The sequence below is a fragment of the Astatotilapia calliptera genome, chromosome 8 (genome assembly GCF_900246225.1).
Source record: "Astatotilapia calliptera chromosome 8, fAstCal1.2, whole genome shotgun sequence".
NCBI lineage: Eukaryota > Metazoa > Chordata > Actinopteri > Cichliformes > Cichlidae > Astatotilapia > Astatotilapia calliptera.
In genome coordinates, this window is record NC_039309.1 from 16,758,233 (window position 1) to 16,782,416 (window position 24,184).

A 24,184-nucleotide genomic window follows, 5' to 3' on the forward strand; every position below is an offset into this window, starting at 1 on the left:
CCAGGACATCTTCTTTGTTTGGCAGTTTTTCCATTTTATCACACAGATATCAACCTCGCTGTTTACTTTCTCGCCAGAGCTGCAGCTCAACTGTATAAATGTTCAAACATGGGCAAGTCTGTTTTTTTTATTCTAAGGTGGTCACATGGTGGTGTATTTGTTTACTGTGCCAATGAAAAACCAGTAAGCTTAAAACTAGTCTTAGTTAAAAGTAAGATTGTCAGTTTTGTTGTAGTTGACAATGATAAAGAACAATCTGTGAGGTCAGCTTATATTAAAAGACTCTTGATAACTGTTAAAAAGAGGGAGGGGGGGGGGGGGGGCTACAAACAAAGAGATGACAGATGTACAACATTAAACAGAAAACACATACACACATCATAAGGTGATGTTAAAGATTGCATAGGATGTCCAAAAAAGGCTTCAGACTCCAGGAAGAGCAATGAAGACAATTTAGGAACATTAAAAGGAAAATTCCAACTTTTCACAATTTTGAACTGATTACATTAAAGAAACAAGAGCTGAGGTGGACCTTTCCCCCCCCTCAGTCTCATCCTTTTTACATACTCTTGTTGTGTCCTACATCTCCCATCATGCCTCTGGAATGTTCCAAAGGGAAACTGAGCAAACAAAGCCCAAGCCCGCTTCACTGTTTTAAGTTGGAATCTTCTTTTAAAAATGGAAAACTCTGGATGTGCACAAAGTCACACACATAACACATGCACTGGACCGCACAGACAGACTGAGCTAGTGCCTGAGGATGTGATGCTACTTCAGATACAGGAGGACTGCACTTGTCAATAGAAGAACCCACGAGTCTTAAAACACATTCAAAGATCTGTGTGGCGCTTTTAGGAGAGTGGGAAGCACAGATAACATCTAACCCTCCAAGAGATGCTTGCAAGAAAACATTCAGTCGAGACAACATAAACTGGAAGATTCTGTACACGTGACTACCTGTGACTGACATTTTTGCTGGCTTTGAATTCACTGCTTTTCTTCTCATAACTATTTAAATTATGTTGTTTTCACTTTGATGAAATTAACAGAGTTTTTGATGATTCAGTCGTTGGAGAACCCAAATCTGGGTCTGGTAGACCATAAGAATAAATCTCCTGTCTGATTAGAACAAGTGATCTCATAATACTGTAGCACGTTGCAACAATGTGCTGAATGTAAAAAATACTAGTCGGTTAACAAAACACCCAGCTTCATCGTTGTTTGAGTGTTCGCTCAGGCCTGCAGGAGTTTCTTGAGGTCCTCGTCTAAGCCTCGAGCCCTCAGCTGCTCCAGGCTGTAGTAGCGATGGATGACGTTGTCTGCAGTCACTACCACCACCCTGACTCCGTGGGTGTCCTCTCCCAGCTGGCAGCCGATGGCCGAGCTTACGACCATGTCCAGGCCACCGTGGCAGCCCCCGGCGTTACGGTGATAATGACCGGAGAAAACCGCCTTCACCCCTGCAGCGAGGAGGGACAGAGAGGTAGTGGTGAATGGTACGGGACGCTGAATTTACAATAAATTGGAGGCAGAACAATATTAGATTTTTCAGGCTGATACTGAATTATGAATTTCTATTTAGATTTTTAAAAAACATTTTTCTATGATATGGTGAAAAACAATTACAAATATTTCACAGCTTTTAGAGTTTTATTGGCAAATAAATCACATTTATCCAAAGAGTCACTATTTACAGCCTCGATCCTTCTTCTTCATAACTTTTACAATTCTCTGTGGGATGCAGAACGTTAGCTTCTGGGTCAAATTCTAGATGAACCAATCCTGCCTTATCAGTGCTTGAAGTAGATCAGTTTGTGGGCTTCTGCCTGCCCACCTGCTTTCTGGGGATTGACTACAGATTTGATTAAGATCTGGAAAGTTTTCTGGCCATGGATGCAAAATGGAGCCACTTGGTTATCTCCTTTGCGTTGTGACAAGGTGCTCCATCATGCTGGAAAATGCACAGATTGTCACCGAATCACTGCTGGATGGCTGGTAGAAGATTGTCTTTGAGGGCATATTTAGCATGGTCAATCCTTAACAAGCACAAGCAGCCAAATGTGTCATGAGCGTCGATCACTGAAAAGGCAGGAATAGGGTGGCATCATTTAGGTCTATGATATATATATATATTTTAAAGTCACTGTTTAATAGCTTCCCAGCATTGTATTTTATATACCACTTAGCAACATCTCTTGACTGATTGCTTGCTACTTTTTTTAGCTTCCTCTCTGGCCTGTGTGCTGCAGATGCCTTCAGTTGCTGCTTGTTTCTGGGTCTTTTGTTTTTAATAACTGAAAAAGATGCTCTATTGCGTTGAAATCATGCGAATGACTTGGCCTTCATAAACTCTTTGGGTTGCTTTTGCAGTATGCGTTCATAGTGCAGTGCTAGCTGGGTTTTTTCAGGACTGTGGAGGCTCTCATGTGTTTTCTGGAAACATTTGATCTAGTCTTCTTGTTCTTGAGTGTAACCAGTGGTTTGCACCTAGATATAAACCCTTTGTATTTGCATTTCTGACAGTGTCTCTTGGCTAGTTATTGTGAATAGATTTTTCTTAACCAACGACAAAATTCTGCGATCATCCACTGTAGTTGCATGATCAAACAAACAAACAAAAAAGCAAGGGAATAAAAGCAGAATAATCTAAAAGGTGAGATGAATCGGGTAAAGAATCAGTGATGGACAGCAGGAAAAAAGGGGCAAAAAAGGAAAAATATGATATGATGTAAAGACTCAAAACTGGAAATTTACAAAGGGAGGAAGGAAATGAGAGAAAGGAACAGACGGAAAAGCAAACTGTGGAAGCTTCCACTTGTCACATAGGAAACTTTCATTAGGGTGGTTACGATTTTCAATTTGATTTCAATTACAAACAGCATCATTATATAGAATGGTGAGGGTTTGGCTTGGCCCTGCGGCAGTCATGCTGTGTCACTTCAGTTGAAATGAATGCACACTTAAAATGGCATGCCAAACAAGCCTCAGTTTGAATGAGGGGTGCAAGATAAGTTGTTTTTCTGTGTGAAGGTTGTATTTGTCTACAAATTTGTTTCTCGTTTGTGGGGAGAAACAATTGGACTTTTAAGCAAGCTCCTCTCATTTCTGGCCAATTTTCACTTGAGCGAGGGGTAAACACAAGGTCAGAATGTGAATTTGAGGGGGAGAATTTTAGATAAGAAAAGATAAGGTGACACTTGTCACTGGATTAATGCTTTAATATTAGGATATAATAAGGTCCAATACAGTAGGTACCCAAATTTTTAGACATTTCCAAAAATATTTAAGCTACAGTTCTATAACGAATAAAGACTCAGAATGAATACTGGCTTAACCTGAGCTTGAAGTAATTATTTTTGGTCAGGGGACCAGCGGTAATTGGATTATTGATTCAAAAACTCTTAAAAGGTTGTAAGTGGATCCCAAATGTAGTATTTACATTTGAAATCTGCTCTCAGTACAAGTGAAAAAGTCTATCCTTAGGCTTAAAAAAAACAACAGAAATCCACCAGAGAAAACAGAGAAGATTAGGAGTGGTCACATTAACAATACAGTACATTCTAAGAAAACAAAATGCTGGATGGCCGTGGACAAACACAGTGGCGTATGATCAAAAATGATCACAACATGGAGCTCAGAAAGGACATATTAGATGCTGCCCATGCCAACCAGTCGCCAACCAGTCACCAATCAGTCTCTAGATGTATGTGACACCAGCCTAAGATCAAGGATCAAGGAAAGTATGAAGACTCCATGGAGTGGCTTACAATGGCAACCATAAATCGTCATCTGTAAAACACTGAGAAGCAAGTGTGACGACTTTGGTATTTGTGGTTTCCAAAGGGAATCTGTCAAAAGTTTATAATCGATGATGTGGTACAAACTATAAAAACTGTTTCCAAGGACACAAGCAGCTTTAGAGTTATACAGTCTGCTCAGATTAAGCAAACGCAGCTAAGGTGATTGGAGATGCTCCATAGTAACAGTGCACAGTGATCCAAAGCGAAAGCAACACAGGAGTTGCAGGAAACATTCTGTCAGGGTCAAATCAATCACTTCATCACATTTTGCTAAGTGACACAAAACTAGTTGCCTGTGAAGAAGCCTCAAAGTACTCAAAACTAATTTGTGGTCAAGTTAATAGGTGAAATTAAACTTTAAAATGGGGGACTGTGAAAAAAACGATGGTTGTAAATCCTGAATGTTTCACTCAATACTTCAAACCCCTGAATTAATTTTCTGGAGCTAAATGTACTTGTGTTTGCAAGTTGCACACGTACGTGTAGGTGAGAGGGAGGGTTGAAATTAGTTTACAGCCGCCTTTTGGCAGAAAACGCGAGCTGCTCTATTTTCCAATGGCAAGTGTTTCCATGGAGGGAAGTCTGGCTGCTCGCTGCCTCATCTCTGGAGAGACACCCGGCCAAAAAAATAATGAAAACTGGCAACAAAAGAGGATAAATTTCAGCCTGTTCATGAGAAAGACATCGGTCTGTCTCAGAAATCTGCACAACAAAGACAAGGAAGATCCCTCCCAGAAAGCTCTCATGTATCCACCGCTGATACTACTTCGATGTCGGCACCGTGAAATTGCCCTGAATCATCAAGTCCGCCATTCTGCATAATCAAACAGCAGCAGAATACAAATGTGACCTAAATTTGTATTAATATTCAGAGCTGTGAGAGGACAGCGGTTGCACATGATGGACCATTAAATAATTAATCTGCCGTAGATGAGAATGGATGATTTAAGGCTTGTATGGGTGTATGCCTGGGCTAAATTCATTTCCAATAAAAACCTGGAGCAGCGTCGTGTGTGTCCAACCCTTCAGTGACTTGTGGGTGGGCCTGCAGCTACATCGTCATGGACCACACAGATTCATTGAATGTGTGTATATCTGTGTGCCCAGGAATACCAGCCTTCATGTAACCTTGCCACTTCTCGAGGTGACCGACTAACTGAGCAGGCTCAGAACTGTCTAGTCCTGTGTTTGCAAATGTGTGTGTCCTTGTTATTTTATTTAATGTGTTTTACATAAGAGCTGAAAGGCCATAAATGCCCTCTCTGACTGTAGGGCAAAGCATGTACTCATTATTCTGTATGATTATCAGTATGTGTGTGCTCTGTGCTGAAGGCTTCCCATGCTAGTGTTTTTATATCTATCCCACAAGAAATTATACAGTTCATCTACATTTATTCAGACCCCATGAATGACAACAAAGCGAAGAAGTGACAGAAGTGTGAACCAGGGGAAATGTTTGATTGCATCACCTGATGACTCAGTTATCGAGGCCGACTGTGGAAATTCTGGATTTGCTACAGTATCCACATGAGAGATGCGACTTCTTCATCACCTCAGAAAAAAAAGACTTTAGAAAGATGAGATGGTGGGAGGAAGACGCTAAGACGACAATAGTGAAGAAGTGAGAGACGAGGATTAATCCTGTAATAATAATGACGAATGAACCAGCGGGAGAAAGCAGGGAAGAAAAAAAAAATCTTTTTGAAGCTGAAATGGTTTCTCTGAACCTCCTCTGAAACTTCCAAAGATACCATGATTAATGCTGCTAAATAAAGTGTGTGGGAGCGTGTAAGTGTGCATATGTACATGTGTCAGTGCGTCTGAGTTCTGTCGCCACATCGCTGATGATCCGTATCCCACACATGCCGCAAAACACCACGCAGCAGCAGTGCGCTTCCTTCACATGTATGTGAAACATTTGTGATATATTAATATAGTGATGTTCTGTAGTCCACATTACTATTAGAAAAGCCATTTTTTACAAAAGCTATAGTAAGACCATTGTAGAGGCATTAAACCTTAGTAAAAGTTAGATGACTGATTCATGACTGATTTATGTTACATTGTACCGTATTTTCCGCACTATAAAGTCACGCTTAAAATCGACAGAGCGCCTTATAATCCGGTGCGCCTTATGTATGAATTCTGGTTGTGCTTACTGACCTTGAACTGATTGTATGTAGTACACGGAACTAAAAAATCTGTCAAAAAATGTTCTAGTACGACTTTGGAAAGCTACGAAGCCGCACCGCTTGATGGATTGTCGGAGCATTACGGCTACCGTAGTCAGGACCCTCTTTGACTCGGAGTAATCTGGGTCCAAAACGCTAACTTTCTTCCACTCAATAAAAGTTAACGCGAGGGTTTCCGATGGTTAGTGAGAAATGCAATCGCATGGCAGGATGCTGTAAACGGACCAAACTTCAGTCAGGAGAACACCTGAGATAATCCATGAACAATACGAGGAAGCTGCGAGAGAATTCAACATTAATGAATCAATGGTACGGAAGTGGAGGAAGCAAGAAGAATCAGTTGAATAACATTTGACTTTTGTTTCGATTAACCTCAAATCCGAACTCTTTCATGGCATGCATTTTTAAATTCTATTTGCTATTTGGGCTGTTTGGGACCTGATGAATGTAAAACCAAAGAATTACCAGATTTTATTTTTTACCTGATTTTTGTTTTTGAGAAAAATGAGGTGAGGACATTCGTTGTAAATTTCGATAGAACAGTGGCAGTAAAACGTCCTCGTAAGTGGATATCAGGCCCTTGTAGAGCAAAAGCTTATATTTTGGTCTAGACAACCGAAAATGTGATTTCCACATATGTGGACGCCAGGTCGTAGGAGGTTAATGCGCCCTATAATCTGATGCGCCTTGTGTATGAAAACAGACCCGTTCATAGACAGTGGGCCTCATGGTCCAAAAAATACGGCAGTCAAAAACATTACATTTAGAATGTACAGCGGTGGTCAGTCTGTTTCTGCTCCTGTTTGCTCCAGAGTCCAGAGATCTGCCCTGGAATTTTCCCTATTTATGTAAGCTGTTTACCTCAGCTGTGAATGCAGAGTGATAGGAGTGCACTATTATTTAGTCTGGAGGAGGATGTAAAACTCTGAGACAAGGTTCAATGAGTCAGAGAAGCTAACCAATGACAATACTGAGGTGAGTTATTGAGGATATGCTGAACTGTTGGTAAGCTGTTATTGCTGTGCTGCTGTTAGCTACTGTTAGACTCTGTTAGCTGTTAATAGCTGATATTAGTGAGATTATCTTTGAAGTGGATCTGAAATTGTTGGACACTAGGGCTGGGCGATATAGCCTAAAATCCATATCGCGATATAATTTGAAGCACGTGCGGTAACGATATATATCGCGATATATTCTTTTCTTCTGTATAACGTATTTTCCACACTATAAGGCACACTTAAAATCCTTTAATTGTCTCAAAAATCGAGAGTGTGCCTTATGTATGAATTCTGGTTGTGCTTACTGACCTCGAACTGATTTTGGCGTGCAGAAATCTGTTAAAAATGTTTTAGTACAACTTTGGTAAGCCGCACTGCTTGATGGATTGTCAGAGCATTACGGCTGCCGTAGTGAGGAGCTTCGCGGAGCAATCTGGGTCCAAAAGTCAAACGAACACTGAGAGTTAAAAACGGTCGAAATTCTTTCATCTTTAATTAAATCATCAGCGTTGCTGCTTTATCGGGTGCAACAATCAAGTTTAACATCCAGGCATCCATGAAAATAGAATTTATTAAATTTAACGGAGTTACAAGTTAACAGGACGTTAGCTCGCTAGTTTGCACGTAAACATGACATACCATGTTCTGACAGAAATTTTTGAAACTAATTAAAACGTACAGCTCTGCTATCACTTCCAACATAAATGAAGACAGAAAACTAAACAGCAGTGGTGTTTGCAGGGTTACTGAAGTTGGACTACCTGGTATATAATGTTGTGCTACGTGATTGCTAGCGACACAGCTATGTTAGCATAACATTAGCACAGTGAAGCTGGAGGATGAACGCCAACTTTTTTCCACTTGATAAAAGTTAACGTGAGGGATTCTGGTGGTTAGGGACAAATCGCATAGCAGGATGCTATACACGGGCCAAACTTCAGTCAGGAGAACAACTGAGATTATTCATCCACAATACGAGGTTAGTTATTAATATACTGCAACAACATGGGAATAGAACAGATGTGAGAGAATTCAACATTAATGAATCAATGTTACGGAAGTGGAGGAAGCGCAGTTTTTGGCTTTCCCCATATTTCAAAAGTGCTTCATTTCTTTGCTATGACTGTCGCCCGGCATAATTTGCAGATGATATTGGTTGTAGCTGCTGCGATGCTTTCGACCAAAACAGGCGCAGCTTGATGACATCATCAACATGCGCTATCGCGGTACAGTGATATAGTCAAAATCTCTATCGTTGGCCAAATTTATATCGTTTCTATCGTATATCGTTTATATCGCCCACCCCTATTGGACACTGTTTGCTCTAATGCTTAATGAATAAACGCTCAAAAGATGTGAGAATGTGATCAAACTGTTTATCAGGGGGAAACTGTGATTTTTAGAAAACTCAAGCCTAACATTAGCTGGCACAATATTAGCTTATAAACAGCTGTTGTTGTCAGCTATCTGGAGACGGGAGGGTCACGTGTCTAATCTGCTGACAATAAGTCATTCTAAAAATATCTGGAATAAATGAGCACATGTCTGCAGGTTTTTGTGTATTATAGGCCTGACTTCATTTTTGGAGATGAGGCTTGAGGTGTAGAAGGAAGAGAATGAGATTTTTATTAAGATGCCAATTTCTTTGGTGAAGGGAATCAATCCCATCTGAGATGATAAAACATAGGTATGATCCTTCATATCTTGAGTGTGAAGGTGCAGACACAAATTTAAATGTACCTCAACAGCATGCAAACACTCATAACTTCTCTTCTCCTCCACCTTTTGGTTTACTACAAATGTGGCCACAGACATAACACAATTAGTCAAAGGAGATGTCTTTCCCCGCCACTTTATTCAAATATGGTTGGGAAACATGGTAGCTGCCACAAACCGGTGCCGACTCCTATGTATTTGTATTTGTCATTTTAACTTTATAAGAATGCATCAACTTGCTGGATTATGTAAATGCAGACTACCCCATGTATATTTGTGAATAGTATTTTCTTTTCTATTTTTCTATTAAAAAATCTCAGAAATGATTGACTTTAAGGTCCTACTCACATTTGCTCTGTGCCAAAGCCCAATTTTACTCCTAACCCTAAAGCTTCCCAAGTGTGCTTCATTTTAGATTATCGCTCCTTATTATTACACTCTGCTTTTTTTAGTGTTGCATTTGTGGTGACGTATCAATTATTTAACACAGTTTTATTATTCTCATCTAAAACCATTTTCAGTCTCTGTCGGATCCGCTTCTCTTGAGATTTTACCATGTCGATGGTAAAATTTGTTTGCCTCACGTGTTCATTAAGCAACTGATGCTGTGCCCTCTGGAGGATTTTTGTTGCCCGGAAGCCTTAACTGAAGAGCTCATTTGCAGACCCTTAGGAGTACTCCTGTTTTGTCGGCATCTGAGGCTGAATCTCAGGTGGTTCCTGTAGTCCGCCGTAAGACGGCGGACTACAGGAACTACAGGACTACAGGCAACGGGCAAGACACTTCACCCGTTGCCTACTGGTGGTGGTCAGAGGGCCCGGTGGCGCCAGTGTCCGGCAGCCTCGCCTCTGTCAGTGCGCCCCAGGGTGGCTGTGGCTACAATGTAGCTTGCCATCACCAGTGTGTGAATGTGTGCGTGAATGGGTGGATGACTGGATATGTAAAGCGCTTTGGGGTCCTTAGGGACTAGTAAAGCGCTATATAAATACAGGCCATTTACCATTTACATGCTGTTTGCTCATACTGACGTACAACCTTTAGGCAGTCCTCACCAAAGTGGGTTAAAACGTCTTGATGCATTCTCAATCATCCGGAAAGTAAATCTCCAAAAGTTGATTCTGTTCATCTGGACAGGGAGCACCTTTAAGACCGATTGTCTGCATGATCGACTCTGTCACCTATAACATCTCCAAGTTTCTGGCTTCGATCCTCAACCCGCTGGTGGGCAGCTCTGAACACCACATCCAGAACATCCTGGATTTTGTTGAGAAGGTGAGAGATGTCATTATGGAGGCAGATGAAACCATGGTCTCGTACGACGTTACATCTCTCTTCACTTGCATCCCAGTCACGGAAGTGTTGGAGGTAGTCCGTAAGAGATTACAGGATGACACCAACCTCAGCAACAGGACCACTCTCAGCATCGACCAAGTGTGTTTGCTTTTGGAACTGTGTCTTCATTCCACCTACTTCACATACAAGGGTCAGATCTACAGGCAGAAACATGGGTGTGCCATGGGCTCCCCAGTTTCACCCATCGTGGCCAATCTGTACATGGAAGAAGTGGAAAAGAGGGCTTTGCTATCCTACCCTGGAACACCACCAAGCTATTGGTTCAGATATGTGGATGACACCTGGGTGAAAATCAAATCTCAGGACGTACCACATTTCACGGATCACATTAACTCGGTGGACGGACACCTCACATTCACCAGGGAGGATATGAAAAGTGGCAGGTTAGCCTTCTTAGGCTGTGAGATTTCCATCAGTAATGGGGGACATCTAAAAGCTGACGTGTACCGTAAACCTACACATACGGATCAGTATCTAAGGTTTGACTCTCATCATCCACTGGAGCACAAACTGGGTGTCATCAGGACGCTACAACACAGAGCGAACACCATCCCCACTGACACAGCGGCCAGTGAGGCAGAAGAACAGCACATCAAGAAGGCCCTGTGTTAGGTTTGTAGCTTGAACCTATTCGCTGGAACGTTAAGACAATATAATTACACTGCAAGCAAGACACAAGTAGGCAAACTTCTTCATGGTACTCGTGCACGGGAGAGAACCGGACAGGCACCGTTCCTTCGCTTGACCCCAGTAGCTCTCGTCCGTTCTCCCATACACTGTCCTTTTATTGAGGTTACATGAATATGCATAGGTTCATTAACATACGACGTCTACATACAAACAAAGAGTACCTTGCCTGTGTGTGTGTGTGTGTGTGTGTGTGTGTGTGTGTGTGTGTGTGTGTGTGTGTGTGTGTGTGTGGGGACTGCTGATCAAAGGGTCAAACATTCTTGGTCAGGAAGAGGGTAGCCTCCCCCTCACCCTAGATGATTCATCCTAGATAACACGGTGAGGAAGTCCTGCAGTTCATCTAAACAAAGAGCACTTAGACTAGAACAGACGCAACTACGTTAATCCTACCATAAAATAATAAGACATGGTATGACCTCTCATGCTCCCAAAGTGCTGTCTAATACACACAAAGTTTGCAGACTATCAAGGATCAAAACCTCTACCAATCTACAACTAATTACAAAACTCTAAGCATATATAAGTAAATATTTCTAAGCATAAATGACAATCAACAATACAAATCTAACACCCTGAGTAAATGTGGTTATCCCAGCTGGACTTTTGTCAAAGCTGGAAAGGCACCTAAAGAAAGCTCCAGCTGATCCATGAGAGAAGGACAACCGCTGCCCAAGCGAAAACCTGTAGTGATCCCATATGTGTCAGGAGTATCGGAGCAGTTGAGACACATTTTTTCTAATCACTGGGTCCCTGTGGCTTTTAAACCCCAAAACACGCTGCGCCAAAAATTGGTCCACCCCAAGCATCGGGTCCCCCGACACAAACAGAGTAACATAGTGTACGCTGTTAAGTGCCAGGAGGATTGCCAGGATTTATACATCGGGGAAACCAAACAACCTTTGGCGAAGCGGATGGCACAACACAGAAGAGCTACCTCGTCAGGCCAGGACTCTGCAGTCTATTTACACCTACAGGCCAGTGGACACTCTTTCAATGATGAGGATGTACACATCTTGGACAGGGAGGAACGCTGGTTTGAGCGCGGAGTCAAGGAGGCCATTTACGTGAAAAGGGAAAGACCATCTCTGAATTGAGGAGGGGGGCTAAGGGTACATCTTTCGCCATCTTACAATGCTGTGATTGCAGCCATTCCCCAACTCTCTGTGAATGGTACTCATGGCCATTGATCAATGGTCAATGGTCATGAGAATTTGCATAATTAAGATTAAGGAACTGACCTCCCAGCCCATTGTTCCTTCAGTGGGCTGGTTTCAGTCATTATGCAAATTATAAGATTTGGGGAAACCTGCAGTCAGCTGAGACTGAAGAAGTCACTTGGATGAGTGACGAAATGTTTCTCTCACAAAACGCTACGACCAGATGAACAGAATCAACTTTTGGAGATTTACTTTCCTGGATGATTGAGAATGCATCAAGACAGTTCTCAGTAATGCGTCATGGAGGCTACTGAGGCTAGATGCATATCTTGTTCTAGTCCAACTAAAGCACTCCTGAGAATCCCTTTAAACTGGTCAGGGTACGGTTAAGTGGTGACACTGATTAAGCAAAGTGGGCTCTGGAGGTCAAATGAGATTGACCGTGGTATGGATCACCCAGTCCGAGTCGCTTAGATCAAGTCTCACACTGAAACACACAAGTCTTTTTGCACGACTATCAGACCTCTTTTAGGACACCAACATACAACAGGCTCTTTTTTAAAAGCTGAGACTAAAAAAAAGCTGTTTTTTAATAGCTGAGATTTGATGTGAAGTGGTCCAATAGAAAACATGGATGTTTTGGAAATGGATCAGCCTACCCTGTGGGATTGTTCCAGTGGCTTTCACAGAGGAAAACCAATTTCATAGAAACAATTTAGATAAGCCCCAGTCACCTACCCTGACCTGAATTCGTTTGAGTGTACCCCTTTCACAGAACTATCATTATGTGGTTTTAGAAGTCAAAGACTCCATTCGGGCCCTTGTTTGCTAAAAAACACTCAGAGAAAAAGATGGCCTGTCTGAGACAGAAAAGCATCTTCAATCTCTAAAAGACTATCTGTATGAATAAAAGATAAATAACTGGGGAAAAAAAATAGAATAAAGGCGTTGAGAAAATGTCTCTGTAATGCAGTCAGAGGATGAAGCTGACCTTTGAAATTGTCTGTCAAAAAGTGAATGTCTGGAAGGTGGGAAAAAAAACAAAAACAATTTAACCACTTCAGGATTGAGTTGAAGGGCATGACGTTCCCATTTAGCACCAGCAACAGCAGTGAAATTAGCAGTGGAGACACAAATTCACAGCTAAGTTAGCAGCTTTTCAAGAATGTACTGAAGTTGCAGTCATATCAACCATTTAAGCCGATTTAGACATACACAGCTATGGTACTATTATCTGTTTTTTCAGAAATACAACTAAAAACTTGGTTGAAATGCTCTCTGTGGTATGATTAACAATTAATGGCACTAAATATCATGCTTCAAGCTAAATGCTAGTTAACATTTGCCAATAAAGGTTTTGTTTGTTTTTTTCTGTATTTTTGTACTTGCAGGCTGGGTTATGAAATGGTAATGGCGCTAGATGAAAAGTTAAGCTTTTTTATTTCAAATTCTTTAAAAATAGTTCACAAGATTCCTTTCATATAAACCATTCATTCTGCTTCGTTACCCAATCATTCATCCCACTGGTATAAAACATGTTAACCAATAAACTAAACATCACCAATAAGTCATAGTAGTGAGTAGTAGTTCTGTCCTGACACAACCTGTCTGAATTCCTCCTTCAGTCACTGACTATCAAGCAGTTTTCACATTTGAACTTCAGACAATTTTGGAAGCAGGAAATAGTCTGCTTCAGACATATTCACACTACTGTAAATAATATGTGTAGTTTAGGAGACTACTTGGATAAAGCTTCAGGAAGCACCACACACGATGCCCATCCATTAGTGGGTAAATGCACTGAACTATTAGCTGTACAACCAGCCCTCAAACTGAGGTTTGATATACTAGGAAACTGACAAGTTAAAGCTGGCAAATGTCCAATCTGACTGAGAGAAAGGTTTAGGGCTATGGTGTACATGTGGCAACAGTTTCTTCTACCACTATGAGTGTGTTATGTCTCAACTACCAGTCCTGATTTAAACCTTAATTATACTCTGTCGCTGACACATCCACGGAGAGCTGGGAAACCATGACCGACTAGTCATTCCTATTAAACTTTGAAGTTCATTGCCTGGGGTGCATGTGTAGCTGTTGAATTGTAAAATAAAGTCTCCGTGGATGAGAGTGCACGGTCAGGCAGGAACATGGATATGTGCAGGAACGCTCATGCTTGCTGTCCCATGATGAAATTTACACTCCTCAGACCTTAGTGTACTTGTGGATTTGGTAGGCAATAGTGTTCATGAACTACCCTTGTACAACTTGCCTCACATGCCTTTTTCTTAGTGATCAAAGCCAACAAGACAAGCCGTTTTCAATTCATGTCTGACCAACCCTACATGTTGATTTCAAGTGCTTTTAAGTTGAAGATAAATTAACTTCTTTAGAACTTTCTTGAAGACGTGCTACCTGCTGCGATTGCATTATAATTGATAATGGTGTCATAGGCCACCACTATTATAGGTTTAATAACGCCCTATCCAGGTGGACATAGAAAGCCTTTCATCCTTTCTGAAACCATCTCTCTTTTATTTTTTGAGACAACCATGACCTATATGACTGCAAACCTACACAGATAAAAAGATAAAAATGATAGATTGAATAGTCTCTACAACGGCCAAATAGGAGCTCCACATAATGCCTGAAAACATACTCCAGAAATGGAAGCTACAGTGTTTCAAATCTCCAGCAATGAATTTACAGGCAGTCTTAAAAAATAACACAGCAGTTGATTTCATGAATTGTCCACCTTCAACCAGAATGGGGACGCCATAGCAAACAAGAGCCGCAATCCTCTGCTGTAATAAAAACTGGAGAGCTTTTGAACTTCCAGACACTGCATTTGGCTACTGCTGTCTCCAGGATAATGACAGCTGGCACTCTTCTGAGCAAATGGTCTTGATTTGACAATGACAAAATACAATGCGCTACTGATTCCACTTCCTTTCACTCCAATCAAAGTTGCGTATCACCTTCTGTTGATTGTTATCCGAAGTGCCTCGAAGTTAAATTGGCGTGGGTGGCCTGGTAGGATGTAAACCCTTAGCTGGTGCCATGGCTCTAGGCATTGAGATATATTGGGAACAAAAATCCTCCTTCTTCCACTGACAATACCACACTAAACCCATTCAGCCACAAATAGAACATAAAACTGTGCTCAGTCGAATTGTCTTGAGTTTCCCGTGAAGCTATATGGTGACAGGAAGAGCAGTAAGCATTCAAAGGATGTTAAATAGCAGTATTGCATTTACTATAGGAACATTAGGTCCAATTTCACCACTTTTTTTTTGTCTGTTTGCCATGCTTTGCTGCATTCTTTCCTTCTCTTGCTAAGTGGGTGCCCTCATGAAAACACAGGCTCTTTGTGCTGATAATTTCAAGTCTTGTCTCGGTCTCTGTGGAAATCCCATTTACCTGTCAGTCTTCAAACAGCACCACGTCTTTTGTGCTTTTCTTTGTGATAAAGACTCCCGTGTGGAGACTGGACTCTGGTTTGACAGACGGAGGTGGGGAGTGTGGGGAGGATGGGGGGAGACAGAGAGGTGGGGGATGGACTGTGCAGGAAATGCTCAGAGTAAGCAGCCGGAGTGATGAAAACATATTGAATGCAAATTTGAAGGGGTTGCAGAAAAATGCACAGGAAGGAGACTGGAATTCCAATATGCACTGTATTTTGTGCTATGACTCGTCTATGCTGTAATCACCTGAGCTACTTATTTGGTTAGATCCATCTGAATATTCTGAAGAGCCTTGTGCTTTTAAAATGTTAATAAGATGCTGACCGCATAATAATGGAATAAAAGAGGTAAGGAAACATCAGTGCACACTAATTAGGTTTGATGTTTATGATCTTTCTATCAATCGCTCCTCCTCTTCATCCCCTTCTTGCTTTCCATCATCTCCCTTTCATCTCTTGATCACTGGTTATTTGCAGGTTACAAGATTGGATTCGCTAATTGCGAGCCAAGTTCCCATTTGCCACTCAATCGCCTCCCATTGGTTAAAACCTCCAAGAGAATCATTTTTCTTCCAACCTTTCTCCCATTTCTCCTTCGTTCTCTTTTGACACAAACTCCGAATGTAGTTCTGAACAAAGCTGTCATCTGCACATCTGTGAGAATGGCAATGCGTAGGAGTGAACATCCAACATGCGCGCTTGTATTGAAGGGCGGTTGTCATTAAAGTGCAGGTCTGGGAAATAATTCATCATGAAACAGAAGCTGTTGATAATTTGCATGACAGAGGGATACAAAATGATGTAGCATGGAGAAGCATCTTACAGCTCTGGTTCCCCATAAATCACTCTGAGCCATTAGTCACCACGAAGCATCCCCTTCCCTGTGTCCTCCAGCTACACACTGGCACGGGATTAAAACAAAACAAGAAAAAGAACACGCAAACGCATGCAAGGAAGAAGAAAACTTGTGGTGAATGAAAGAGAATGCAATAAACAAAGGTTTGGTGAACAGCATGATTAGAGACAAGACATTTGGGTTTGCTGATGTATCTACATTTTCAATTGGACACCATCAGCTAAAGCTCCCAGGTGTCCTCCCTGACACAACCACAGAGGAGAGTGTAGACCTGGTGACACTGGAGGCACGCAGTCACCATTAATCAGCGATTGCTGTTATACATGCAATGTGTGTGACAATCGATCCTGGTTCCTGGTTAGAAACTGATGGCAAACCTCTGTCCTACCCCCGTCACTCAAGAGCCAATCGACAGCCAAAAAACAAGAGAACGTCTTGTTTTGCATTGCTGCGCTGGTGCAGTTTTTCCTCCCATTATCACCAAGTGTGATTGTTGGGGTTTCAATGTATTGTTGTAGAGTTATTACCGGACAAATAAAGCCCTTAAAGGTGACGGTGTTTGGGAGTTTGTGGTACAGAAATAAAACTGAATTAAACTGAACTGAAACTGTGCACATAAAATTAGAACCTGCTGGGCAAAAAGGGGTTTAAATGGCTTTTGGGGCAAATTTAACCTGTAAGAGATTTGACCGAGTCTATAAGTGCAGTTTCTATGACCCAAGTGCATGCATTCACCCATCCATCTATATTCCCTATTAACTGCTTGCCCCAATTCAGTGGGGATGGAGTCTATCCCACCTCTCTTAGGGCAAAAGGAAGGTAGGGCACACCCTTAATAGGTAGCTAGTCTATCACAGGGTGAACACAGACAGCTTCAGATTAGGTGCAGGAATTGCTAAATGGTTGATGAAAGTCACTTGAAAGACTTTGATGCTGCCAATTCTCAAGGAGGGAGAGCAATAACTTAATAAAATAAAACCCAAACTTGAAAAAAAAAAAATCAGCTACCAACAGTGGACGCAGCCAGCCGTTATTTGTTCAACCGTCCATTGTCATTAACTGTAACTTTTGCATCTGTGTGTGTGTATATATATATATATATATATATATATATATATATATATATATATATGAATGATAGAGCCCAGAACATGATATTTTGAACTCACTTTGAAAAGTTAACAGAACAATTGATGAACATATTTGATTATTGAGGCGTAGCAGAGAGAGGTGTTTTTTCTCCTGTCCTCCTGATTCCAGAACCACAGCAAAACCATGGAGGGGTTGGCGAGAATCCAGGAACCAACCACCAGAAAGGGGAAGTCAAAAGAAGCACAGAGAAACCTCTCAGAAAATTTGTTGTTTAGGTTGTATAGAAGATTAAAAGCTCGTTAGACAGAGGTTATAATGTGAGTATAAAAGTAATGAAGAGTAATGAGAGGGACTTTAGTAATAGTTTGCAGGATTTCTATGTTATGTAAATTGCCCAAACACAGTGTTCAGGCCGGATATGCTCTACCCGTTAAAGGGGGAGAAGAAACCAGGAGTAAGTTTTAAAGAGGAAATGGGTTAACTCTATAGAGGCCGTTTCCAAAGATTGACAAAAATAATCTAGGACCTTTTACCAGAAAAAGCTAATTATATCTGTTTTTAGTTCACAGTAGTTATTGAGGAAGTCAGTTAATTAGGTTAACTAATTTTATTAGCTAAAAGGGGGAAATAAACATATATTCTTAATGCTTATTTTCTGTTTATATTGTTTTATAGAGCCCAGTGTAGGAAAGCGCCCTTGTGAGTTAGAATGTAGGCCAAAAGTCACAGAGTAGACTGCACGTCTTGTGCAGAAACAGGAAGTATAGAAAAGCGGAACTAAGTAATCTGTGTGTCGGTGTGACGCAGTGCAGAAATATATATACGGATTTAGCTGGCAAGAATTCAGACCTGAGCGTGTGTGTTCGTGTGTTCAGGCCTCCATTTCTGGAAATGTAAAATAAAGATTATTTTATGAGCTTGACCACTCTGAGTCCAGTCTTTCTCTGTCACCAAAAGAATTCAAAAGAATGGAATTTAATAGTGGGAACTCACTTCCCACAGCTTCACAGAGCAGCAGCACTGGGGTGACATGAAAGCACAAATAATCAGTGCTAAACACAATTTTTAGCTGAAGCGTCCACTGACAAGTCAAAAGAGTCTGCCCTTTATTAGTAGTTCTACCATTCACTATGCTATTAGCACTACCTTTCCTGGATTCTGTTTCAGTGCAGTAGTACCTGAAATGATACATCTTGACCTATGCAGCCCTGGTATTCATTCTGAAATCCCAGTGCTACATCCTTAACAACTTCCACCTTTGGATGCGTTAGAAAAAGAGACAAAGACAGACTAAGAGAGCAAGAAACAGAAAAAGCAGAGCATTACTCAAGCTCATGATTAAAACAATGGGGTTAAAGGCTTAACCATGCCCTCTTATCAAATTCCCAGTGGGTGATAAATGTGTCTTCACTTTTGAACAGAGTAAAACCCTTGCTGATAAAGACAACCAACGGCAAGAGAGAGAGACTGTGAAAGACAGAGAGGCTATGCAGAGCAATACACTGCTTATCTTTGCTTCTAATTACCTATTGTACAACTCTTCAGCCGCTAGTAATGCTGGGAATTCCAATGAAATTCTGTATTTTAATTTTGTTGGGTAATTTTTTCCCCCTCTACACGTAAACAGGTTTGGAGGTGAACAAAGGCAGCAGAGAAGTGTGTCTGTACATTCATCCATCCCAGTGTGTAAGTGAGCTCATCCTTAATGTAGAATATAAACCTTGCAGGAGGAGAGAGAAGAAGGAGAGCAAAGAAATCTAATTACAGTACTCCATCTATAAGGAGAGGCGAGGCTGAGAGCACTGCTGGGATTTTGATACTCCACTTGCCGCTGAAAAGTAGACAACAGACCCCGGCGATGGGAATTCAATCTTCTCTGAGGAGTTTCTGGGTGTGCGTAAAACCTGTTTTCTCTAAATTCAACATCCTCGATGAGTGTAAAAGCCTACAATTTTTGCATGCCTTTCTTTCTCTACTTGCAGTATCTAATTCTGTCTGCGCTGGATTTATGTACTGTGGAAAAAAGGAAAAAAGAAAGAAAAAGAAGCAAAAGTGAGGTACTTTGACATAGTGTACAGATACACAGACCACACTTAAAGATATACAGATATGCAGACATCAATGAACATACTGATACTAGTCCAAAATGAACAGTAAGGTTAAATTAAGGTATTAAGTATTTAGGCCCCTGCTTGTCCTAAACATGATGTGCATATAAAACTTATACTAATGATCACAAAGTAATGCTTATTAGCCAAAAGCTGAGGCTCCAGACTACTCTAAGATATTTCACTGTTTTTGGTATCTTGGCTGTGTGAGCAGATATCCCTAATATGAACATCTCATGCAAATGGAGAGTGTTAGGTCTAAACATTTAAACTCAGAAGGTTAGTGTTCTCCAGTTCCGATTTGTTGTGCATTTTTCACAGTTTTACCATAGCTTGGCAAGTAGCTGCCAAGTGTTTGCAGTCAACTTGGCATATTTGATGAAAACTATTCGTAACTGTGGCAACCTACTAGCAACCGAAGCAAATGTACAGTACCGTTTACCTTTTTGCGATCAGCAACCACTCCCCAGCTGGAATACAAACTTCTTTGACCAGTGATTACCAAGAGGTCCACTGACTAGTCTCTAGGCCTACATTGATAGGGGTTTAGCAATCGAATTTACAGTGGCTGGCAGCAATTTCCAGCAACCAGTTTGCAACCAATCGCTGGTTAACATTTGTCCCTAGTGACCGGTGGTTGTCAGATGGTCAATGACCAGTCCAGAAACCTTTATGGCTTAAGTCTAAAGGAGTTGCCTCATAGTTTTAAGGTTTTGCCCAATTACTACCAATGAACTGAAACTAAATCGTAGTGAAAAGGTGTTCAACCAGGTATGCCATAATAGAAGATAAAAACATAAGAGCAGTGTGTCCAACTTGTTTTGTTTCATAATTTTAATGAAAAGTCTCCAAAGCCACAAAAAACTCCAGACTTAATTTATCTGTACTTTTGAAATGACTATGTTGCAAAACTCCAAACATATTAAATAGAGAGAGTGAGCTCACATTTAAATGCATGATTTAATATTAACCAAATCACTGTAAAAATCACAAACCATAGTAATTGCTTATGCAATTAAAAACAGGAATTTCTCAATACTAGTCCAGAGGGCGTCATCACTGAGACAGGGTATCATTAATACAAGCTGGAACGCACTTAACAGTTCCCAGTGTGGAACTCCTCGCTCTGATGAGCCAGAAGAAGACTAATTGGTGCTGCACCTTTCCCATGTGCATCTGTGCTGCTGAGATAACGTATAGATACTTAATGTACAATATGTCACGCATAGAAAAACAAACCACTGCACACTAATTTATATGCATAAATCACACACATACACAGACACACAAACTGTGCCGAAAATAAAAAATAGTTGCTCAACAACCACAAGCACACATGTTCTGTGAGATGACGAAGCGGGGAGAAAGACGACAAAAAGCTCTAAAATCTATTAAATGAGATTCTTTGTCTGCAGGGGACTATAATCGCTCTTTCCATCATATGCTACTGAGTGGTTTGGGGGCTGCAGAAAACACAGCGGCAGCAATAACAACATCACAAGTGCTGAACCCAGCAGACGCCACAAAAAGACGCCTTTGGAGTGGTCGGAGAAATCTGTTACACACAGGATGTGTGCTTTTAAGGAGTGAGCTGATGCCAAAGAGACCTTTGCCTAACATCCAGTGATCCTATTACAAGGCCTGTAGTTCAGAATTACAAGAAGGGAGAAAGAGAGAGAGAAAAAGCTGTCCAAGTCAACATCTTCATTCTTGCCAAACTGCTATTTGGCTCAAATATGAACTTGGAACTCCCACCGTCCAAAGACATGCAGCTTGTGGGGATAGGTTAATTGGATAATTCAAATTGCCACTAGGTGTGAATGTGCGAGTGAATCTGAGTGTGAATGGTTGTCTGTCCCTATGTGTTAGCCCTGCGACAGACTGGCGACCTGTCCAGGGTGTACCCCGCCTCTCGCCCTATGACAGCTGGGATAGGCTCCGGCGCCCCCCGCGACCCTGAAAAGGATAAGCGGTAGCGAATGGATGGATGGATGGATGAACTTGGAAACAAGCACCCAAGAAGAATAACCTTAACTAAGAATATCCAAGTTTTCCAGCAAAGTTTATGTGTTACTAATACAATCAAACATCACTCATTAAAAGTTTTCCAGCTCTAAATAAAACATGCAATACTTCAGCTGCTTTCCTGTCTTCCAAGGCAAAGCTAGCTAGTCAGAGCTAGTTTCTTGCTAGAGCTAGCGAGTGCTGGCTCTAGCAAGAAACTCATCATTTCCAACTGCTCACTTAATGAAAATTTCAGAAGAAAAATGGCGTCCTTGCTTTCTGTGTCAAAGCTGAGCTGTACCTCAGTATAAATTCCTCAGAGAGAGCGAGAGAGAGGCATGGGAGAGAAGTGTGTTTTTTGTGTGTGTGTGTGTGTGCCTGAGGTTAATGATGCTGCCCTTTACTGTTATGACAGTAATGATCACCAGAGTGCAAAGCACATCTGGAAGCCTCAGATCACACAGTGTAGCAGTAAGGAAAAACCATAAGGGGAGGGGTAAGATGTGTTAATAACGCACTACAAAGAGGGGGGAAAAAACTGATCATAGCAGATCTACGTCAAAAAGAGACATAATTTATCACACAAGAGAGGAAACATGGCCCGTCAACTAACAGACAGGAAGAGTAGTAACACAGTTTCCCAAGCTCTCTTTTTTTCTTTTGTATGTGTTAATCATATAGTGTGATGATCTGACAGTCGTTTATATCCATTTTGAACTCGCTCCACTGGGGTGTTTAATTATTTGTTGGCCCTGCAGGAAATTTCCAACAGTTCACTCATTTTGAGGCAGAAATATCAAGTTCGCAAAATGCTACTAAATACTATTATGCTACTAAATATTTTATTAATAATATTTTAGTCGCTTGCTATAACGTGGTTCACCTTTCGTAGATTTTTTTTTGTTTGTGTGCAATTTTGCATGCCTTTTGTTTTGTTTTTTTACAGTGCATTGTGTTCTGCATCCCGATTGGCTGTAGACCATTGTCAATCAATCAATCTCGTGCTGTGTCTCCTGTACAGTACAGAATGTGTTCAGCTTGTGAAATTTACATAAATCTTCAATCGCTAGCAGTGTGACTTTGAAGTGCTGCACTGTATGCTTGTAAGTTTTCTCCCCAACAAACACAACAATGTCGGCGAAATGTTTTGCACAGTCAAAGGACCCGTGGTAGCACCCAAAACGGTGGAGGAAGATGCTAACCATTGCACACAAAAAGTTGGGATTCTGGACATGCTAAAGGAAAGTAGAAGTTATTGTATTTTTCGGACCATAAGGTGCATTAAGCGAAACAAAACAGTCAGGTAAGTCAAACTTTACTCAACTCATTCTTCTTGCTTCTTCCACCTCCGTACCAGTGATTCATTAATGTTGAATTCTCTAGCAGCTGCTCTAGTCGCATGTTTTGGACCTAAAACAGGGTTTGATCTTTGGTTTCATTCTATAATACTGGGCTTATTTTTCTACAAAGGTTTGAAGTTTGAGTGTTTAAACAAGAATGAAAATTTTCATGCCTGTCTGAGAAAAGTGTATAAAGTGTTGTGAGGGGTTTTACAGCCTTAAAACATAATAATTTTAAAAACGAGGGACCACTATAATACTACATTGTTTTGCTTTTCCGTCCATCCATCTGTGGCTTGGGAACAACTCACTGTCCCCACCAGAAGAGCTGGAGAAGGTGGCCCAGGAGAGATGTGTTGGCTTCTCTCTTAGACTGCTGCTTCCACAACCCGAACCCAGACTAAGCAAACAATTTAAAAGTTTGTTAAAATAAATAATAAATCTATCCATCCATCCTCTTCCCCTTATCCTTATCGGGGTCATGTGGGGCTGGAGCCTATCCCAGCTGTCATAGGGCGAGAGGCGGGATGCACCCTGGACAGGTCGCCAGTCATCAATCAAATATAAAACAAGACTATTATAGGCACAGCTATGCGCAGTAAATGCTAACATTAGCTTTCTAACATGCTCACAACAGTAATGTTGATGTTTAGCTGGGATAATGTTGAAAATTCTGCCATCTGAACAATTGGAGCTCACTTAGACACTGTCCTCTTTCCAGTGCCTGTTATTTTCTGCCCTGGTAGTGACCCTAATGACTACAGTATCCATGACACAAATGCACAGTAGCAGCTCTATCACAAACTGACATGGAGCCTCAGTGATCACAGTCAGTCTCTTTTACAAGCATGCCTGCAGGACAGACTCCAGCAGACTCTAAGTACAGACATTACAGCATCAGTCACTTCTTGGAGGAAGGAGACCGTTAAAGTGAGAGAGATTAGAGGAGAGCAAAATGGAAAAAAGTGTGTTCTTCATCAATAACTGTCTAATTTCTATTATGAAAGAGTTGCTTTTTGCTAAATCCTCTGATTCCAATGTTGGGACTTATATTTTTAGCACATCTATCAAGAACTAATAGAAATAATAACATGGCTATGTGTTTTCTTATCTTATAGTCAGAATGACTTAGAATCTTCATAAATATGTCAAAATGAAGGATATTTCTAAAGTACATCAAATCAAATCTCTCCATGTGAGCAGGAGAAAGAACACATTCACAGATATGTTCAGAGCAGAGATCGACTTAATTGTTATGCATACATTTATTTATTTATTTATTTAGGACAGTGCATGTTAATGAACATAAATGTAAAAAAAAATAAATTACATGAATGTAAACATACCAGATTATAGTCAAGGGCTAATTTCCATCTGTTGTCCTCAAGCATAAAAAATAGACATAATAATTCATAAAA

At 41.0% G+C, this 24,184-nt stretch overlaps 1 protein-coding gene across 1 annotated transcript in view; it reads right to left on the reverse strand.

Moving 5' to 3' along the window:
- Positions 1–257: 257 nt before the first annotated feature.
- The window catches only part of cpped1 (calcineurin-like phosphoesterase domain containing 1), a 67,999-nt gene continuing 44,072 nt past the window's right edge, over positions 258–24,184 (reverse strand). The window contains exon 6 of the mRNA XM_026179077.1: positions 258–1,460. Coding sequence (XP_026034862.1) covers positions 1,234–1,460 — 227 coding nt within the window. The 3' untranslated portion in view covers positions 258–1,233. The remainder of the gene's footprint in view (positions 1,461–24,184) is intronic.